This window comes from Schistocerca cancellata, chromosome 3 (genome assembly GCF_023864275.1).
Source record: "Schistocerca cancellata isolate TAMUIC-IGC-003103 chromosome 3, iqSchCanc2.1, whole genome shotgun sequence".
Taxonomy (NCBI): Eukaryota; Metazoa; Arthropoda; class Insecta; order Orthoptera; family Acrididae; genus Schistocerca; species Schistocerca cancellata.
In genome coordinates this window covers 458,385,343-458,405,915 of record NC_064628.1, presented here as the reverse complement: position 1 = coordinate 458,405,915, position 20,573 = coordinate 458,385,343, and the positions used below count along the sequence as shown (strand labels likewise).

General features: G+C 45.9%; 1 protein-coding gene across 1 annotated transcript in view; it reads right to left on the bottom strand.

The window, feature by feature from the left end:
* LOC126175230 (FAST kinase domain-containing protein 5, mitochondrial) overlaps window positions 1-20,071 on the bottom strand; it is a 48,075-nt gene extending 28,004 nt beyond the window's left edge. The window contains exon 1 of the mRNA XM_049921864.1: window positions 18,568-20,071. Coding sequence (XP_049777821.1) covers window positions 18,568-19,990 — 1,423 coding nt within the window. The 5' untranslated portion in view covers window positions 19,991-20,071. The remainder of the gene's footprint in view (window positions 1-18,567) is intronic.
* Between the last annotated feature and the right edge of the window lie 502 nt (window positions 20,072-20,573).

Sequence of the window (20,573 nt, the reverse complement as noted above, 5' to 3'; positions counted from 1 at the left end):
TCTTTAGAAGACTGTTGTACCTTCTATTTGGTTTGCTTTCCCCACAACATTATCCATGTGACCATTCCAATTTACGTAATTTATAATTGTGTAATCCTTAAGTATTTTGTTGAATTCACACTCTTTCAATTTGCTACTCACCACATAGCGGAGATGCTGAGTTGCGATAAGCACAAAAAAAAGATTGCAAAATCTTTTTGTTGTGTGTATCGCGTATGGTGAGTAGCAACTTTTCTTCTCTAATATTGTTACATTCCATCCTGAATCTTCCACTGCTCAATCTTTCAATTTGTTTGAGTTATTATGTAACCAAGATTTAATGCATTCCTTTTAGTATTCATGCTGATGACTTCACACTTTTCATTATTTACAGTCAATTGTCATCTTTCACAGATATCTTGAATAAGTCATTTTGCAATTTCTTTTGATCTCTGATGAATTTACAGGATGGTAAATGATGGCCTCATCTGCAAATAATCTAAGTGGGCTGCTCAGATTGTCTCCTAAATCATTTATATAGGTCAGGAACAGCAGAGGACCTGTAATACTCACCTGGGGAATACCAGATATTATTTCTGTTTTATTTTATGACTTCCTAGCAATTACTACGAACTATGACCTTTCTGACAGGAATAATGACTTCAGTTACACAACTGATATGATGCTCTGAGTGCACACAATTTGATTGGACGTGTCAAAACCTTCTGGAAATCTAAAAATATAAAATAAATTTGAGATCCCATGTTGATAACACTCATTATTGTGTGAATAAAGAGCAAGTTGTGTTTGGCAAGACCAGTATATTCTGAATCTGTATTTGTTAACAAATTGTTATCTTTGACTTAATTCATAATGTTTGAACACACAATATCTTCCAAAAATCTAATGCAAATTGATGTTAGTAACATGGATCTGTAATTCACCAGATTACTTCCATTTCTTTTCTTGAGTAATGGTGTGACCTGTGCAACTTTCCAGTCTTTATGTACAGATCTTTCCTCGAGCGAGTGGTTGTATATGATTGCTGAATAAGGAGCTATTATATCAGTACACTATGAAAAGAATTAACTGGTATAATACCTGGACCTGAGGCCTTGCCTTTATCAAGTGATTTAAGCTGCTTTGCTACATCGAGGATATCTACTTCTAAGGTACTCATGTTGGCAATTGTATTCGATTCAAACTTTGGAATATTTATGTCATCATCTTTGGTGAACAAATTTTTGTTGGTTAGTTGGTTTAAAGGCAGGGGAAGGGGCCAAACTATGAGGTCATCGGCCCCTTGTTCCTAATAAAACAATGTCAAAAGTGTGAGAATAAAACAGACAAAACATATAACACAAAACGGAAAGAAAGGAAAAGCCACAAGAAACAAGGGAAGGCAACGAACACTAAAAGGAACAAAAGAGGACAAGAAAGCAATAGAGAGACGCTAGAAAAGGAAGAGAGTAAAACATGAAAGCAGATTACAATGGTTGGTCAACCACGAGAATAAAAAGGGAAAGCCAGCCACTCTGCAACACATTTAAACCTCCACCCTAAAAGCACTAGGGTGGAGGACACAGAGGGACATGTGCTAAAACCTACATAGAAGTATAAAACCCACTCTCACGGATAAAACGTAAAAATAAAGCTGCTGTGGAGGCACTGTTGCCAACACTGAAGGCAGGGTGCTGGGAAAGTTAAAAGTCTGCCGCAGAGCGGCTAAAAGTGGGCAATTCAGCAAGAGGTGGACGACTGTCATTTGGGAGCCACAGCGACACTGAGGTGGGTCCTTGTGCCGGAGTAGGTAACCATGCGTTAGCCACGTATGGCCAATGACGAGGCAGCAGAGGAGAACTGATTCCCTGCGAGAGGCCTGCTTGGAAGACTTCCACACATTCATAGTCTCAATGACACGCAGTTTGTTGTGTGTGCTGTTATGCCATTCCATCTCTTAAAGCCGGAAAACCCCATGGTGTAAGACAGAATGCAGGTCAGCTTCGGAGATGCCTATCTCCAGAAGCAGTTTCCGCGTTGCCTGTTTGGCCAGCCTGTCGGCAAGTTCGTTGCCAGGGATTCCGACGTGTCCTGGGGTCCACACAAACACCAGGGAACGGCAGGACTGTTCCAGGGCACAGGTGACTCCTGAATGGACGCTACCAGAGGGTGGCGAGGGTAGCACTGGTCGACAGCTTGTAGGCTGCTCAGTGAGTCAGTACACAGGAGAAATAACTCACCAGGGCATAAGCAGATGTACTCAAGAGCACGAAATATGGCTGCCAGCTCTGCAGTGCAAACACTGCAGCCAGCTGGCAAGGAGTGCTGTTCAATATGTCCTCCGTGAACATATGCGAAACCTAAGTGGCCATTAGCCGTCGGTGTAAACCACTTCAGAGCCCCGGAACACGTCAAGAATTGAGAGGAAGTGACAGAGGAGAGCGGCGGGGTTAACGGAGTCCTTAGGGCCATGCAAAAGGTCCAGACACAGCTGTGGCCAAGGCATACACCATGGAACCGTACATGAATGGATCGCAAGTAGAGGTGGTAAAGGGAAGGACTCCACTTAGGAGAGAAGGACCACACGCGAACCGTGAACCGCAATCAGCCCCGATCTGGGCTGTCGATGCAGGAGACGGACTGCCGCGGGTGGGAAAAGGAGACGGTAATTCGGATGCTCGGGGGACCATGAATGTGTGTTGCGTAACTGGCAAGCAGTTGCACACGTCTGATCTGCAGTGGAGGGACACCAGCCTCCACCAGTAAGCTGGTCACCGGACTCGTCCTAAAAGCTCCTGTCGCTAATTGAACCCCACAGTTGTGCACAGGGTCGAGTAAATGCAATGATGAAGGTGCTGGCGAACCATAAACCACACTCCCACAGTCAATTCAGGATTGGACAAGAGCTCTGTAGAGCCTGCAGCGATCTGCACCCCAACTGATGTTGCTCAGGCAATGGAGGGCATTGGGGTGCTGCCAGCACTTCTGCTTAAGCTGATGAAGATGAGGGAGCCAAGTCAATCAAGCATCGAAAACCAGTCCTAGGAACTGATATGTCTCCACTACAGTGTGTGGATCGTCATTAAGGTAAAGTGCGGGTTCTGGATGAACGGTACAATGCCGACAGAAAAGCATAACATACAACTGTGTGGCTGAAAACTGGAAGCCGTGGGCTAGAGCCCATGACTGCGCCTTGTGCATGGCTCCCTGGAGGGGCCGCTCAGCAACAACAGTACTGGAGCAGCAGTACGAAATGCAGTCATCTGCATACAGAGAAGGTGAGACGGAGGGCCAGACAGCTGCTGCTAGATCATTAATGACCACTAAAAATAGAGAGAGACTCAATACAGAGCCCTGCAGGACTCCATTCTCCTGGATATGGATAGAATTATGGGAGTCACCAACTTGAACTCATAGTACGGAGCGATGGGAAGTTTTGGATAAAAATCGGGCGTGGTCCCCGGAGACCCCATTCATACAATGTGGCTAGGATATGATGTTGCTAAGTGGTGTCATATGCTTTACGTAAGTAAAAAATGACAGCAATCAGGAGTTGCCGTCTGGAAAAGGCTGTTCGGATGGCAGACTCGATGGACACAAGATTTTCAGTGGCAGAGTGACCCTGGCGGAAGCCGCCCTGACATGGAGCCAGCAAGCCACGTGACTCCAGGACCCAATCCAACCGCCGATATACCATATGTTCCAGCAGCTTACAAAGAATGCTGGTGAGACTGATGGGCTGACAGCTATCAAGCAGGTTTTTACTGGGTTTGAGCACCGGAATGGTTGTGCTCGCCCACCATTACGATGGAAAGACGCCATCGCACCAGTTCTGGTTGAAGATGATGGGAAGTGTAGCTTGAAGTCAGATGAGAGATGTTTAATTATCTGGCTGTGGATGCGATCAGGCCCAGAAGCTGTGTCAGGGCAACGTGCAAGGGCACTGGGGAGCTCCCACTCTGTAAATGGGGCGTTATAGGATTCACTGCAGTGTGCAGTGAATGAGAGGACATTCCCTTCCAGCCGCCGTTTGAGTGTGCAAAAGCCTGGGGGGTAATTCTCCAATGCACAGGCTCAAGTAAAGTGCTCGGAAATCGTGTTTGCGTACATAACTCGCCATTTATGGTAACACTGGGGACAGCTGTTGGGGTCTGGTACCCAAAAAGACGATTGAACTTTGCCCAGACTTGGGAAGGTGACGTGTGACACCCAATGGTGGAGACGTATCTATCCCAACACTACTTCTTCTGTTGTTTGATACGGTAGCAAACACAGGCACAGAGCTGTTTAAAGGCTGTGAGGTGCTCCAGGGAAGTGTGCCGCTTATGCCACTATAGAGCTCGCTGACACTCCTTAAATGCATCAGCGACTTCCGGCAACCACCGAGGGACTGCCATACGCCTGGATCGCATTTTCTGCCACAGAAAAAACTGTGCTAGTCACCTGCTCAACCATCAGATTGATGTTACTGTGTGGGGGAGATTCAGCAGTGACAGCAGAGGTGAAAGTTCCCCAGTCCGCCTTGTTCAAAGCCCATCTTGGCAGGCATCTGTGCACCTGACGCTGGGGCAGTGACAGGAAGATGAGGAAGTGGCCACTACCACACAGGTCGTCATGTGCTCTCCAGTGGATAGATGGGAGAAGTACTGGGCTGCAAATTGATAAATCAATGTCCGAGTAACTACCATGACGCACACTGAAATGTGTGGCGGCCCCAGTATTTAAGAGGCAGAGGTCGAATTGCAACAGTAAAGTTTCTACATCTCTGTCTCGGCCAGTGAGCATGGTACCACCCCAAAAGGGGTTATGGGCATTAAAATTTCCCAAAAGTAGGAAAAGTTTAAGGAGTTGATCAATCAATGCAGCTAATACATTCAGGGGTACTGCACCATCTGGAGAGATACATTGCAGACAGTTATTTCCTGCGTTGTCCTTATTCTGACAGCCACAGCTTCAAAAAGAGTTTGAAGGGGCTTCTGTTCCCTACAAACCGAGTTTGGGACATAAACGCAAACTCCATCTGACACTCGATTATAGTTGCTACGGTTCCTGTAATATCCCTTATAGCCACGGCGGCAGGGGTCCGCATTTCTGGGAACCAGGTTTCCTGGAGGGCAATACAGGTAGCAGGTGTAAAGCTTAACAGTTGCTGTAGCTCAGCCAGGCGGTGGAAAAAACTGCCGCAATTCCACTGGAGGATGACATCGTGAGACTGGGAAGGCATGGAGCATTCAATGAGGCAGTTTATGCCTCAGAGTCACCAGCTGCCACCGATTTACTGCTTGAGCAGTTTATATCCATTGTGTCTGAGGGTCTGGCGAGATCTAGGTCTTCAGCGGACACCAAATCTCCACCCCTTCCTCAGCCAAAGAGCTTGTAGGTTGTGGTGGCGTGGGTCTTAGAGGGTTTTCTTTTTGGATTTCTCTCACTGTTCCTTGGGTTTCCCTGGCTGGGAGGACTTCACTGACTCAGTCTCTGGGACTGAGGATGAGTGTGAAGCCCTACGACTAGCTGCTTTTGGGCTCTTCAGCCACTGGCAGGTGTCGTCCTTCCCACTAGAAGAAACCTGGGAAGGGAGTGACCCAAGAAGACTTATGCTTCTCTGGCTTAGAAGTGGGTATGGATGTCCCTGATGGTTGGGGGTGGAGGGGGGGTGTTGTTGTTGCTCCCGAAGTAGGTGGTGCAGGAGCAACAGGGAGAGAAATGCCCTCACCATCAAGGGGCAGGTGTAGTCTTCCAGCTCTGAGAGGTGACCTAGGTTGGTGGAGCTCATGGTGCCAGAACTGTTGTAGCGGCGGCATAAGACGATGTCATATGGACAGGATGCAGGCATTCAAATTTTCTCTTAGCCCCAGTGTAGGTCAGTCTGTCCAGGGTCTTGTACTCCATGATTTTCCTTTCTTTCTGGAGAATCCTGCAGTCAGGCAAGCAAGGCGATTGGTACTCTCCGCAGTTGACACAGATGGGAGGCGGGGCACATGGACTATTGGGATTTGATGGGTGTCCGCAATCTCGGTATGTGATGCTGGAAGTACAGTGGAAAGACATATGGCCGAAGTTACAGCACTTAAAGCACCGCATCGGGGGAGGGATATAGGGCATTACATCACACCGGCAGACCATCACCTTGACATTCTCGGGCAATGTATCACCCTCAAGGGCCAAGATGAAGGCACCGGTGGCAACCTGATTATCCTTTGGACCCTGGTGGACACGCCGGACAAAATGTATGCCTTCTGCTCTAAATTGGCACACAGCTCATCATCAGACAGCAAAAGAGGCTTCATTGTCATGAAAGATTCCGCATCAGCTCTCGAACACACAAGGCACCAGGGCGAATAAGATCCGCTGCCATCCTTAGCCCGATGTTCCTCTCATGGTGAGGCCCGGGAGGGGAACAATTTGGGGTTGTACTTCTGTGAGTTGAATTGAGCTCGTGATCGCTTAGAGACAGCTGGTGTTTCACCACCAGCAAGAGATGATGTACTACGCTTCATCGCGTGTCATTCGCCCTGGTGCCACCTACTCCGACCAGGGGCCCTCCCCACGGGCGCCACCCAGCCACAGCAAAGGCCACCTGGCAGAATGGCCATTGCTGGGAGTCCCGATGCCCCAGGGGGATGGGCATCTACACCTTGGCATGTGTGTGTGGAGTTAATGGCGCAGGCATCACCAGTGAGATCCCTGTGTGGCCAAGGGGCTACAACCAACAGGGTACATGGTGGCCCCACCACAACAGGCTAGCTACCGTGCTGGATATCAGGTGCAAAGAAGTCAATGGTCATCGTCGGCGCAGAAACCGACACTGCATAGTTTATGGTGGAAAACGCACCCAGGAAGGTGTCCTCGCCAAAGAGATGGAGAATGGGCAGGACTCAGTGCGACGATGAGAATGTGGGCTAAGGATCTCAATGCACGATTGACACAATTCACCTCATAAAGCGCCCTTCCCCAATTGGCTCACTCTTTGGGAAAATTTTGAAGAATGGAGGTCAAACCCTACAGGGGACCATCACATCAAGGCCGAAACATGTGAAACTCCTTTTAGTTGCCTTGTACGACAGGCAGGAATACTTCAGGCCTATTCTAACCCCCGGACTCACAGGGCGGAAGAAATTTTGGAAAATCATATTTAATAACTCTGCTTTAGTGGCACTGTCATCAGTAACATTGTCATTGCTACTGTGCAGTGAAGGTACTGATTGTGTCTTGCCACTGGCGTATTTTATGTACAACCAAATCTCTCTGGATTTTCTGTTTCAAGACAAAGTTTTGTTGTGGAAACTTTTATAAGCAGCACACATTGAAATCCATGCTAAATTTTGAGCTTCTGTAAAAGATCGCCAATCTTGTGTTTGTTTAAATTTGGCATGCTTTCTTTTGTTGCTTCTGCAACAGTGTTCTGATCTGTTCTGTGTACCATGGAAGATCATGACCATAAATTATTATTTGGTACAGATCTCTCAATTGCCATCTTTAGCATATTTCTTTGAATTAAAACCACATCTGGTGTAAACTTATTTAATCGGCTTGGAAGGAGTGGAAACCATCTCTTAGAAAGATGTCAAGCAAGTTTTCTTTTCTTTTTCCTTTTTTAATAGGTATAGTTTGTTCCCATTTTTGGTGGATTTGTATGTTACAGTATTTAGTCTTGTTACAATGTTCTTGTGGTCACTAATCTGTGTACCCGTCATGATGCTCCCTATTTGCTCAGGATTATTTGTCGCTTAGAGGCCAAGTATGATTCCGCAACCATTTACATTTTGAATGGGCTCCTGAACTAATTGTCTGAAAATTTTTCAGGAAAAGCGTTCGGTACGATTACAAACAAGATTTAATGGCTACCATCAACTTTAAACAAGTATTTTTGCCAACTATAATTGTATGTGTTGGGTACCTACTTGAAAAGTGATTCAAGTTTTCCTTGAACTCTTCAGCAGCTGTATCGTCTAAGTCAGGTGGCTGGTAAAAGGAACCAATTATCGATTTATTCTGGTTGTCAAGTATAACCTATACCCTTACTTACTCACAGGAATCATCAACTTTCATTTTGCTACAAGGTAAACTATTTCTGACAGCAATAAACACTCCAATACCAACTGTACTTAATCTACCCTTTCGGAGAAACGTTAAGTGTTACAGCTTCAAAACAATTTATGGAAGATAGTACTTTATAGAACAACACATGAGAGACAGGTTGTGCACAGCACTGAACACACTGACTGGACAACAGTAATGCAGAATAAAGAATAGATCAAGCACTCGTTTGCTGTTGCTTAAATAATGCTGTTTCTTTGGTGGCTCACCAGTATGTGCCAGAGGGCCAACAGGTGGCCTCTAAAGTGGGCCCGTAAACTGTGCTGATGCATGCGCTCTGAAATCACACAGTCATGAGGGAAGGTACATCACTTGTCCATTCTAGGGGGTAGTAAAATCACATACATACATATTTAAAAAACACTAGCACTGGTACCATGGGGGAGGGGGAGGGGGGAGAAGAAGAAGGAGGAGAAGAAGAAGAAGAAGAAGAAGAAGAAGAAGAAAAACACTGATCTCACAAGGCACTGAGATCACAAACCATGGAAAACACTAATGACAGCACTGATGTCCAATTCATTGTCCGATGATGGTGGCAGCTAAAGCATTTGGCGGGCAGGCAATGGTGAGCAGGTGTGGAAGTGGTGGTGGGGGAGTTGTTTGGCGTGCCTTACCCCCTCTCATGAGACTTGTAGGGCAGGACTGCAGATGACATCTCCATAGTGGCATTCTCGTAGTGGTTAACAGTCGGCGCTGAAGGTATCAGCGGGGGTGTTGGGGGCGACGGCCACACAGGACCCAGCAACAGGGGCCATTGTGGCTGCACCGGTGACATCAACTGAGGAATGGGAGCAGAGGCAGGAACCCCAGACAGCTATCTGTCAAGCAGTATCACCTTGTGCAGCATGAACTGGAACATCTGTGACACAGGAACAGGCATCGGTGGCGGCAGGGACAGGGGAGGTGGAGGGTCCTCTGGAACAGGCCCCACATGGGTGTCCGCAGCTGTTCAGTGACGGGACGTCCACTCGTCATGAGTGAGGATGACGCACAGGCGCTGGACCCAGCCACACTAGACAGAAGGACAACCAACACTACTATGGACAAAACAGGAAAATAAAACCACACTGAGAAGCAAGAAACAGGTAGAAGCGATAAAAACAAGAGAGCGGATGACCGTGGCTGGCTGACCACTAGAATAAAAAGGAAAAGCCAGCCACTCTGCAACACATTAAAACATCCAGCCTAAAAGCATTAGAGTCGGGAACACAAAGGGACAAAGGACATGTGCGAAAACTTATACAGAATGATAAAACCCACCGTCATGTATAAAACATAAAACTAAATTAGCCAATGAGGTGTTGTCAGTTAAAATTAATGGCAAAGAGTCCGGTAACTGAAGAGTACATTGCAGGGCAGCCAAAGGAGGACAGCTCACCAAGATATCGGCCACTGTCAGCCGGGCACCGCACCGACACTGAGATGGGACATCATGGCGCAGGGGGTAACCGTGCATCACCCAAGCATGGTCAATGCGGAGCCGACAGAGAACCACAGAGCCCCTTATGCCATTCTGCCTCCTAAAGCTGCAAAAACCTTGTGGTGTAGTACTGAACGCAGAAGAGTTGCAGAGAAGCCAATCTCCATAAGCAGTTTCCACGTACTCAGTCTGGCCAGCCTGTCGGCTAGTTCGTTGTCTGGAATTCTGACTTGACCTGGGTTCCAGACAAACATCACTGAACAACTGGACTGTTCCAGGGCATAGATGGACTCCTGGATGGTCACTACTAAAGGATGACAGGGTAGCACTGGCCAATAGCTTGTAAGCTGCTCAAGGAGTCAGTACACAGAAGAAACAACTCCCCAGGGTACGAACGGATGTGCTCAAGAGCACGAGATACAGCCACCAGCTCGCCAGTGAAAACACTGCAGCCATCAGACAAGGAATGCTGTTCAATATTTTCTCCACGGACATATGCTAAGCTGATGTGATCATAAGCCATCGAGCCGCTGGTGTAAACCACTTCATGGCCTCAGTACATGTCAAGAATCGAGAGGAAGTGGCAGTGGTGAGCCGTGGGGTTAACTGAATCCTTACGGCACGTGAAAGGTCCAGGCGAAGCCATGACCTAGGTGTATGCCATGGAGGTGTACATGAATGGACCTCAAGTAGAGGTGGTAAAGCCAAGGACTCGAGTTCGGAAAGAAGGGATCGGACAGGAACTGTAATTGGAGGTCCTGACCTGGGCCGCTGATGTGGGAGATGAACCAACGTGGGTGGTAAAAGGATATGGTAATTCGGATGTGCAAGAGAACTACGAATGTGTGCAACATAACTGGCCAGCAGTTGTGCATGCCTAACCTGCAATGGAGGGACTCTGGCCTCCACCAAGATGCTGGTCACCGGACTCATCCTAAAAGCTCCTGTTGCGAGGCGAACACCACAGTGGTGCACTGGGTGGAGTAAACACAATGCTGAGGGTGCCGCTGAACCATAAACCAGACTCCCATAATCAAGGTGGGATTGAACAAAGGCTCTGTAAAGCTGCGGCAGCATAGAGCGTTCTGCACCCCAGTTGGTGTTGCTCAGGCAGCAGAGGGCACTGAGGTGCTGCCAGCACTTCCGCTTAAGAACGAAGGTCTGGGAGCGATGTCAATTGGGCATTGAAAACCAGTCCTAAGCATTGGTATGTCTCCACTACAGTGAGGAGCTCGCATTAAGGTAAATTTATGGTTCTGGATGAAGGGTATGACACGACATAAGTGCATAACACCCAACTTTGGGGGCGAAAACACCCATACCGGCACAGCAAAAACCGTTCAAATGGCTCTGAGCACTATGGGACTTAACATCTGAGCCCATCAGTCCTCTAGAACTTAGAACTACTTAAACCTAACTAACCTAAGGACGTCACACACATCCATGCCCGAGGCAGGATTTGAACCTGCGACCATAGTGGTCGCGCGGTTCCAGACTGAAGCGCCTAGAACCGCTCGGCCACACCGGCTGGCACTGGCGCAGCAGTACGAAATGCAGAAGTTGTCTGCATACAGAGAAGGTGAGATGGATGGTCCGACAGCTGCTGCTAGATCATTAATGGCCACTAAAAATAGAGAGAGAGACTCAATACAGAGCTCTGCAGGACCCCATTCTCCTGGATATGCGTGGAACTATGAGAGGCGCCAACTTGGACACGGAAAGTAACAAGTGACAGGAAATTTTGGATAAAAATCGGAAGCGAGCCTCGGAGACCCCACTCATATAATGTGGCAAGGATATGATGTTGTGTCGTACAGTTTTCGTAAATTGAAAAAGACGGCAACCAGGTGTTGGCATCTGGAAAAGGCTGTTCAGATGGCAGACTTGAAAGACACAAGATTATCAGTGGTAGAGAGACCCTGGCAGAAGCTGCCCTGACATGGAGCCAGTAGGCCACGTGACTCCAGGACCCAACCCAACCTCTGACACACCATGCATTCCAGCACCTTACAAAGAAATCTGGTGAGGCTGATAGCTATCCACATCAAGCGGGTTTTTACCGGGTTTGAGCACCAGCATGACGATGCTCTACTGCCATTGCGATGGAAAGATGCCATCACACCACATTCGGTTGAAGATGACGAGGAGATGTCACTTGTAGTCAGATGACAGATGTTTAATTATCTGACTGTGGATCTGATCTGGCCAAGGAACAGTGTCGGGGCAATGTGCAAGGGTACTGAGGAGCTGCCACTCTGTAAATGGGGTGTTATAGGATTCACTGTGATGTGTAGTGAACAAGAGGATTTTCCCTTCCAGCCACTGTTTGAGAGTGCAAAAGGCTTGTGAGTAATTCTCTGATGCAGAGGCTCGAGCATAGTGCTCAGCAAAGTGCTCGGCAATTGTGATTGTGTTGGTAGACAACACGCCATTTATGTTAATACTGGGAACATCTGGGGGTTGGTGTCTGGTACCCGAAAACTAATTTGATCCTTGCCCAGGCTTGTAAGGGTGACACATGGCACCCAATGGTCGAGACTTATCTCTACCAATCGTTTGATAAGTTGGTGAATGCGGGCACGGAGCCATTTAAAGGCTATGAGATGCTCCAGGGAAGGGTGCTGCTTATGCCACTATAGAGCTCACCAAAGCTCCTTAATTGCTTCAGCGACTTATGACCACCACCAAGGGTCTGCCTTTCGATGGGGGCACCCTAAAGAACAAGAGATCGCATTTTCTGCTGCAGAAAGGATTGTTGTAGTCACCTGCTCAAACCATCGCATCGATGTTCCTGTGTGGAGGAGATTCAACAGTGACAACAGAGGTGAAAGTTTCCCCTGTCTGCCTTGTTTAAAGCCCATCTGGGCAGGCGTCCATGTGCCTGACGCTGGGGCAGTGACAGGAAGATGGGGAAGTGGTTACTACCACGCAGGTCATCATGTGCTCTCCAGTGGATAGATGGGAGAAGTCCTGGATTGCAAATTGATAAATCAATGGCTGAGTAACTACCATGAGCCACACTGAAATGTGTGGCAGCCATAGTATTTAAGAGGCAGAGGACGAACTGAGACAGTAAAGCTTTGACATCTCTGGCTCTTGTCACCCCACAAGGGATTATGAGCGTTAAAAAGATGAAGGCACTGGTGGCAACTTGATTATCCCTCAGACACCGGTGGACATGCTGAACAAAATGTATGACTCGCCGCTCTAAATTGGCGCACAGCTCATCGTCAGATTGCAAATGAAGGTCCTTGTGAAATATGACACCCTGGACTATATTTAAGCTGGGGCGTGATGGTTACAGAAACCTCCCCCAGCTTGTCACAAGTGAGTAACCCAGATCTCATTTTGGACAAGCCCTCCACCTCCCCAAATTTGTCCTCTAAATGCTCAACAAAAAACTGAGGCTTCATCAACATGAAAGATACACCGTCAGCTCTCGAACATACGAGGTACCGGGATGAATAAGAGCTGCTGCCATCCTTAGCCTGACGTTCTTCCCATGGTGTGGCCAGGGAGGGGAACAATTTGGGGTCTTACTTCTGTGTGTTGAATTGAGCCCGTGGAGCTTAAAGACTGCTGGTGTTTGACCACCAGCAAGAGATGATGAACAACGCTTCATCGCATGTCATCTGCCCTGACACCACCCACTCCTACCAGGGGCCCTCCCCCATGAGAGCCACCCAGACGCAAGAAAGGCCACCTGGCAGGATGGCCATTGCCGGGAGCCCTGATGCCCCAGGATGATGGGCATCTACTCCTCAGCATACATGGGGAGTTAACGGAGCAGGCATCAGCAGAGTGATCTCTGTGTGGTATGGGGGCTACAACCGACAGGGTACATGGTGGCCTGGACACAAAGGACTGGCTACCGTCCTGGATATCAGGTGCAACCAAGTCCATTATCATTGTCATCTTAGAAAACGATACTGCACAGTTGATGGAAAAATAAGCACCCAGGAGGGTGACCTTGCCCAACAGTTGGAGAATGAGCAGAAGTGAAGATCCACGTTGGTGAAGGATGCTATAGGTCTCAGTGCACGATGGACACAATGCATTATGTAAGATGCCCTTCCCCAGTTGGTTCGCTCTTTGGGAAAATTTTAAAACAATGGAGGTCAAACCCTACAGGAGACCATCGCATAAAGGCCGAAACATGTGAGACCCCTTTTAGTCACCTCTTACGACAGGTAGGAATACCTCGAGCCTATTCTAACCCCTGACCTGCAGGGGGGGGGGGGGGGGGGGGGTAAAGGAAGAGCTGTGGTTGATGCTAAAGTAGTAGCTCAACCAGGCTCTTGCAGTTTCAGGGGACCTGCCAGATACATACTTCTGCATCTGCATTTCAAACGTCTGAACCATGCATTCGGCCCCACTGTTAGATTGAGGATGAAATGGGGGAGCTGTGAGATGGCGAACACCACTCACCAGACAAAAAGATACAAATTCTTGAGAAACAAACTGTGGCCATTGTTGGTATCCACTCTATGTGGAAGTCCCTTAACTGCAAAAATCTTAGATTGGCCCGAAATAGTGGCTTCCATGGACATGGGCGGACAACGTGCCACATAGGAAAACTTGGAATAGGCATCCATTACAATGAGCCAGTACTTTAGGAAGGGCCCAGGAAAATCAACATGTAGACACTACCACAGGTGCTGCAGTGTCAACCAGGGGAAAAAAAGATGCCCGTGGGGGCCACCTGTTGCTGAACACAGTGAGTGTCAGCGGTGATAAGCTGTATAGTGTCCCCGTCTATGCCTGGCCAATAAACATGCCACCAGGTCAAAGCCTTGGCATGATAGATCCCCCAATGAAGCCGCAGTAAATTATGGTGTAAGGAAACGGTAATCGCAACCTGGGGAGCAGTGTCCCCCGTAGCTAGCAAAAGAACCTCATCAGACAGAAAGACGGTGTTGGAGGGAAAAGTAATTACTCAACTGTGCAAGGGATCTGAGGCAAGGTCCAGGGGTTTTATCAGCTAGCCGTGTTGTACAAAAGAGAGGACCCGACTATGTACAGGACCTGTGGTGATGGCCGATGCTATTGTAGCACTAGTGACAGGAAAACCACTGACTGCATTCTGGTTTTCAGTATGTACATAGAAACAAAGCAATTTGTCCTATTCGAACTCCGGGTCTGGCTCGATCTGAAGGTAAGATAAAGCATTGGCGTGTTCCGCCATTGGTCGGTAATGGATCTGGTAATGTTAACGGGGAGGAAGACAGCCCACCACTAATGATGTGCTACCTGGTCTGACACAGAAGCTGAAGGGCTAAAAAGGGCAACCAGCAGTTTGTGATCCAAGGTTAAATGGATTTAGAACCACAGAAAAAGATTTGAAATTTTTTGAAGATGAATACAATTGCTAAAGCCGCCTCTTCAATCTGAGAATACCAATGCTGAGCGAAAGTGAAAGTCTTAGAAGTATAAGCAACGGGTCGTTCAGACCTATCCGCATATTTGTGCACCAACACCATGCCCAGACCATGCTGAGAGGCATCTGCAGCGATGAATCAACACACCATTAAACTAACCATGAAGCTCAGTTAACACAGTGTTACATCTTTAAACACATCTTTTGTTGTGCTGGCTTTAAGACCAGGCTGTTGGCTTATTTTGGATGTTTTTGCTCCTTGTTGTCTTATGGAATTATCTTCTGGGGCCTCGCACCTATAGTAAATAAAGAGTTTACTCCGTAGATGTGAGCAGAAAAAAGAACATTCTGCAGAGGAGACAATTGCACATCTTGTCTTTTTAAGGATTTTGTAATTCTTACACTCACATCCCAATGCATATAGTCACTCAATGGTTTTTGTTCCTAATAATAAAAGTCCTTTCCAGCTGAAATGTGATTTACACAGTGGGAATAAAAGATACAAAATAATTTTCATGTCAAATTCATCTCCTTGTCTAGGCTTCTGTCTGGACTTGTGCATTCTGCTGGAAAAATATTCAACTAACTCTCATTTAACATAGCAAGAATTTGGGAATACCAAACAAAGCAATGGAATGAAATTTTGCTCTGCAGCAGTATGAGTACTGATATAAAACTTAATGGCAGATTTAAACTGTCTGCCAGAGTGGGACTTGAACCCGGGACCTTTGCTTTCCTGGACAAGTACTTTACCAACTGAGCTATCCCAGCTTGGCACATGAGCCGGGCTCAGAGCCTGGAAGGTAGAAGATGAGGTACTGCCAGAAGTAAAGCTGTAAGGATGGGTAAAGAGTCGTGCTCAGGTAGCTCAGTTGGTAGAGCACTCACTTGGAAAAAGCAAAGGCTCCGGGTTCGAGACCCATTTTGGCGCACAGTTTCAATCTACCATGAAGTTCCTAGATCAAAGGAAAATTAAAAACCTACCTCATCACCCACATTTTGTACAAATTATTTAAATATCTAGGTTTAGAGACTGAACAGTTATTACAGCTACATGGCAAGTAGTAGATTTTATTGAAAACTTGCCTGCGGGCCTATGTAAACAACACTCAGTATTCACAGATTAAGGAAACATTTTCTTTTGAATGATACTATTGTAATCAAGTAATATTATGCTACCAAAATGTAAACACCAGCTATATGGTATAATTGAGGAGACAGCAGTTTTTTTTTTTCCACAGTAGCAGCTTTTTTTTTTCCTATCATTTATTCAATTACATTTAGCATCCGTAAGAATGAATCACATTAAACAATATAAGATAGTGTCCTGTTAGTATTGTTCACAGATTGAGTTTCTGTAATATGTTTCTCTATTGTATATGTATACCTCAACTCATTCCACAGCCCAGAAAGTTCTCCTTCTCGATGGGATTTACAGAAAAGAATGAATAAATGAATTCAAACTGTTAAGATTTCTTGCCACCAACCGCAATGCCCTCTCTTTCCTAGTGAGGCTCCAAATTGACTCAACATGCAGCTCAAGGCAGTATGTGATCTTCTCAAGAATCTTGCATGCTTGGCTTGTTCATACAGAAGAGACATGAAGCAGGTGACCCAGAGGTTCCAGTATTCCCAGTCCCTGGCACATTTAATACTCTACCAAAGTTGGTTGCAAAGGAACATATAACACTTCTAGTAATAACATTACGCAAAAGAAAGTTGCCACTCACCATATAGTGGAGATGCTGAGTCACAGATAGCTTTCGGCCTGTAAGGCCTCTGTCAAAAATAGACAAAACACACACACACACACACACACACACACACACACAAAACTGCTGTCTCACGCAACTGTAGCCACACTGTGAGCAGCAGCACCAGTGCACGATGGGAGTGGCAACTGGATGGGAGTAAGGAGGAGGCTGGGGTGGGGAGGGGAAGCAATAGTACGGTAGGGGTGGTGGACAGTGCAGTGCTCCTGGGGAGTGCGCAGGGATAATGTGGAGAAAGGGTAGGGCAGCTATGTGCAGTCGGGAGATTAAATGGACGGTAGGGGAGAGGTGAGGAGATAGGGAGAGGTGAGACGTAAAAAGACTAGGTGCAGTGGTGGAATGAGGGCTGTATAGTGCTGGAATGGGAAAGGGACACTGGATGGGTGAGGACAATGACTAACGATGATTGAGGCCAGGAGGGTTACGGGAATGTAGGATATATTGCAGGGAGAGTCCCCACATGTGTAATTCAGAAAAGCTGGTGTCGGTGGGAAGGATCCAAATGGCACAGGCTGTGAAGCAGTCACTGAAATGAAGAATGTCATGTTTGGCAGTGTGCTTAGCAACCGGGTGGTCCACTTGTTTCTTGCCCACAGTTTGTCAGTGGCCATTCACGAGAGCAGACAGCTTGTTGGTTGTCATGCCCACATAGAATGCAACACAGTGATTGTAGCTCAGCTTGTAGATCACATGACTGGTTTCACAGGTAGTCCTTCCTTTGATGGGATAGGTGATGTTTGTGACCAGACTGGAGTAGGTGGTGGTGGTGGTGGGAGGAGGATGTATGGAACAGTTCTTGCATCAAAGTCTATTATAGGGATATGAGCCATGAAGTGAGGGGTTGGGGGCAGGGCACGACAGAGGTAGTCGAAATCCTGGTAGAGAATGTAATGCAGTTGCTCTAGTCCTGGGTGGTACTGATTTACGGGGGAATGCTCCTCTGTGGGTGGGCAGTGGGACTTTGGTAGGTGGTGGGAGACTGGAAAGATAAGGCACAGCAGACTTCTTTTTATACAAGGTTGGGAAGATAAGCCAGGGGATTATGTACTTGTTTCTTTAACTGAAGCTGGAAGATCCAGGAAGAATTGGGACTATTTTGTAGACGTGATTCTCACAGTTTTACACAACTATGTGCATTCTCATGGGAAGTGCTGGATTTGGCCCCACTAATGATGACAAGTCTTTGGAAAAGATGTATCAGTAATGTTGAAGAAAGTACAAACTCCTTATTTAATCAATAACAGAGTCCAGTTTGTGTTTAAGTAATAATGGTACATTTGCACATATGATTTTTCATACTCCATTTTGTATTGCATATTTTGACTGATTTCATACTAACATATTATATCTCTGTGTGTCACACACACACACACACACACACACACACACACACACACACACACACACAATTTCACAAGTATCATTACATTTCACATAACTGTTTATTTTACATACAACTGCAGTAGGTCAAAAGGTAACCATACGGTAGGCCTATACTAATTTGTAACTGTAACAAACATGATAATCATCACATTATCAACAATAAGCATAAAGAATGGATAAAAAATATGTTTATAGTGAAACAAGCACTCTTGATACATAAATCAATGCTCAAATGTTACAACTTCACTCCTGAGAGAAAAAGAGGAAGAATGAAATGTAGGAAGACTGTTGTGCAATAGAAAGTTATGATTTACATACACACATTCCTGTAAACATTTCTCAAAAGCACTTCAATATCAACACTGTTCTGAGAATAAAATCTTTTTGGAATTTTCTTACAAGTGATATATTATTACTTAAACATGCGGATTTTAAGTGCTGTGCAAGTCTGCAACTACATTTCAGTGCAAAAATCTCTTTTGTAGTTTTGATTTTCTTTCTAGTTCTTAACCACCACATAAAAAACTGTGTATACATACCATAAGTATTTTTTATGAACTCATGTTGTAGAACACTGTCAATCAGATCCAAGTGATAGGTATCTCTCAGTGATAGATAGTACAAGCAACATGCGAGACACTTTGGATACAGCTCAATTTCTCGTTGTCGGCTTGGACTGTGGAGTTCTTCAGCTATTATCTTGTAAATACACGGAGTTGTCTGCGGATCGTAATCGTATTGCGTGAGGGCTAGGGCGAAACGCTCCAAGTCTTTCAACCTAGCCGTCTTCACCTCATCACAAAACCGCTGAGAAATAGTGCGCATCAGATCCTTGTGAAACAGCTGCACGTTTGTACCTGCTAATGCTACATGGACGAGACTTAACAGTGAAAGACGGGGCACCTGATCCTTTAATTTCTCTAGACAATAGTATAGGATGTCGGCGTGATGTGGTGTTAAGGAGTATCTAATTATCTTCAAAATAGCAACGAGTGTAATGTCATGAACATTATGGAGTTCGTTTGTTGTACGTGCCAGTATTTCTGATATCAAGACATGGCTGTGAATTTTTGTTTGCGATTTGAAAAAGCCCATTGCAAAAACACCAATCTCGTCAAGGGACAGTTCATCGAAGCACTTCTCAACACTATATTCGAATTCGTACTTGATGCATTCTGGATGCCACCTACGGTAAACATTTGTATAAAACATGCATTGTATTAGTTGATAAGGCAACAAACGTGTTGGCTTTTTACCCAATTTAAAATTTGCAAACCACATAAAATCCGACTTTCGTACCAAATATAGTTTGTACCAGTGATCACAGACGTAAAGTACCGTGTTCAAATTCCAAGTTTTAATTCTTTTTACACATTCCTTATCAACAGAACGCCAGATTTTAGCAAAGTTTGGCGTTTCTACTGACTTTGCCATCGGCCACAAACGTAAACACCGAAGAATACCAAAGAGATTTTCATCAGACATTTTTTCACTCTTGTCCGCGACAGCTGCACATAGGTTACTGAATAGCTCGTCTGAAATCTCATGTGGATGACTAGCTACATAATGAGATACAGTTTCAAAAGCGGCGTATACATCATCAACTTTACCGTCGCTCCAATCTGTTTTAACGATTTCTTGGAAATTTTCTTCGGATACATGCTTTACCTCTATTATGGCAGGAGCTAGAGTTTGTGAATACACTGGAAGTCTCTCAAAAACCGTATGAGCGTAAGCATTCTCTCCTTCTGCAAAAAGCTTCACGTTTACTGCAGCAGTAGTGCATATTTGTTTATGAAGAACCGGTAACCTATAACAGATTCTACTCAAGCACGGTTCTCTGAGAGTATTGTAGTGACTGGCGAAATATCTGGATGCTGTATAGAAGATACACAATTTATCACAAGCTGACCGATTCAAACATTTGTAAGTAAACGTTGAAAACTTGAGGAGTGTTTTCATTTTGTAATTTCAAACATCTCACATGCGCTATCGGCTATACCCAGTACGGACTGCAATTGTCAAGTGTTCAATGCAGTTTCGCCAACTCTGAAGCACGATTTCCCCCTATCGCATTTGATATCCCCCTTAGATCTGGCCAAAATCACCTAAATAGTTTATCAAACCACGGGCCGGTTAGACAATCTCCCGTTAGCAGTCGGTTATGCTATGTTCCCGGAACAGCGTGAAAAACGCGTTATACGAAGCCAGAATAGCGCCTAACCGGAGAATAAACTCGAGATAACTTAACTCATTAACTGGCTATTTTTGGCTGGTTAGCGAGCTTATCCGGGGAATAAGTTTTCAAGATGGCATGAATAGTGACAGTTGCAGCTGCAGACAGCGATGTCGAGTTTTTGTCTGGACTGTTCAAGAGAATGAGGAAGGAGAAAACAGTGAGATGACGCCGATTCCGAATTTATATTCAGATTTCGCTTTGTCTTTTCAATCTTGTACGTGAGAAAATGGTTCGAATAGCTCTGAGCACTATGCGACTTAACTTCTGAGGTCATCAGTCACCTAGAACTTGGAACTAATTAAACCT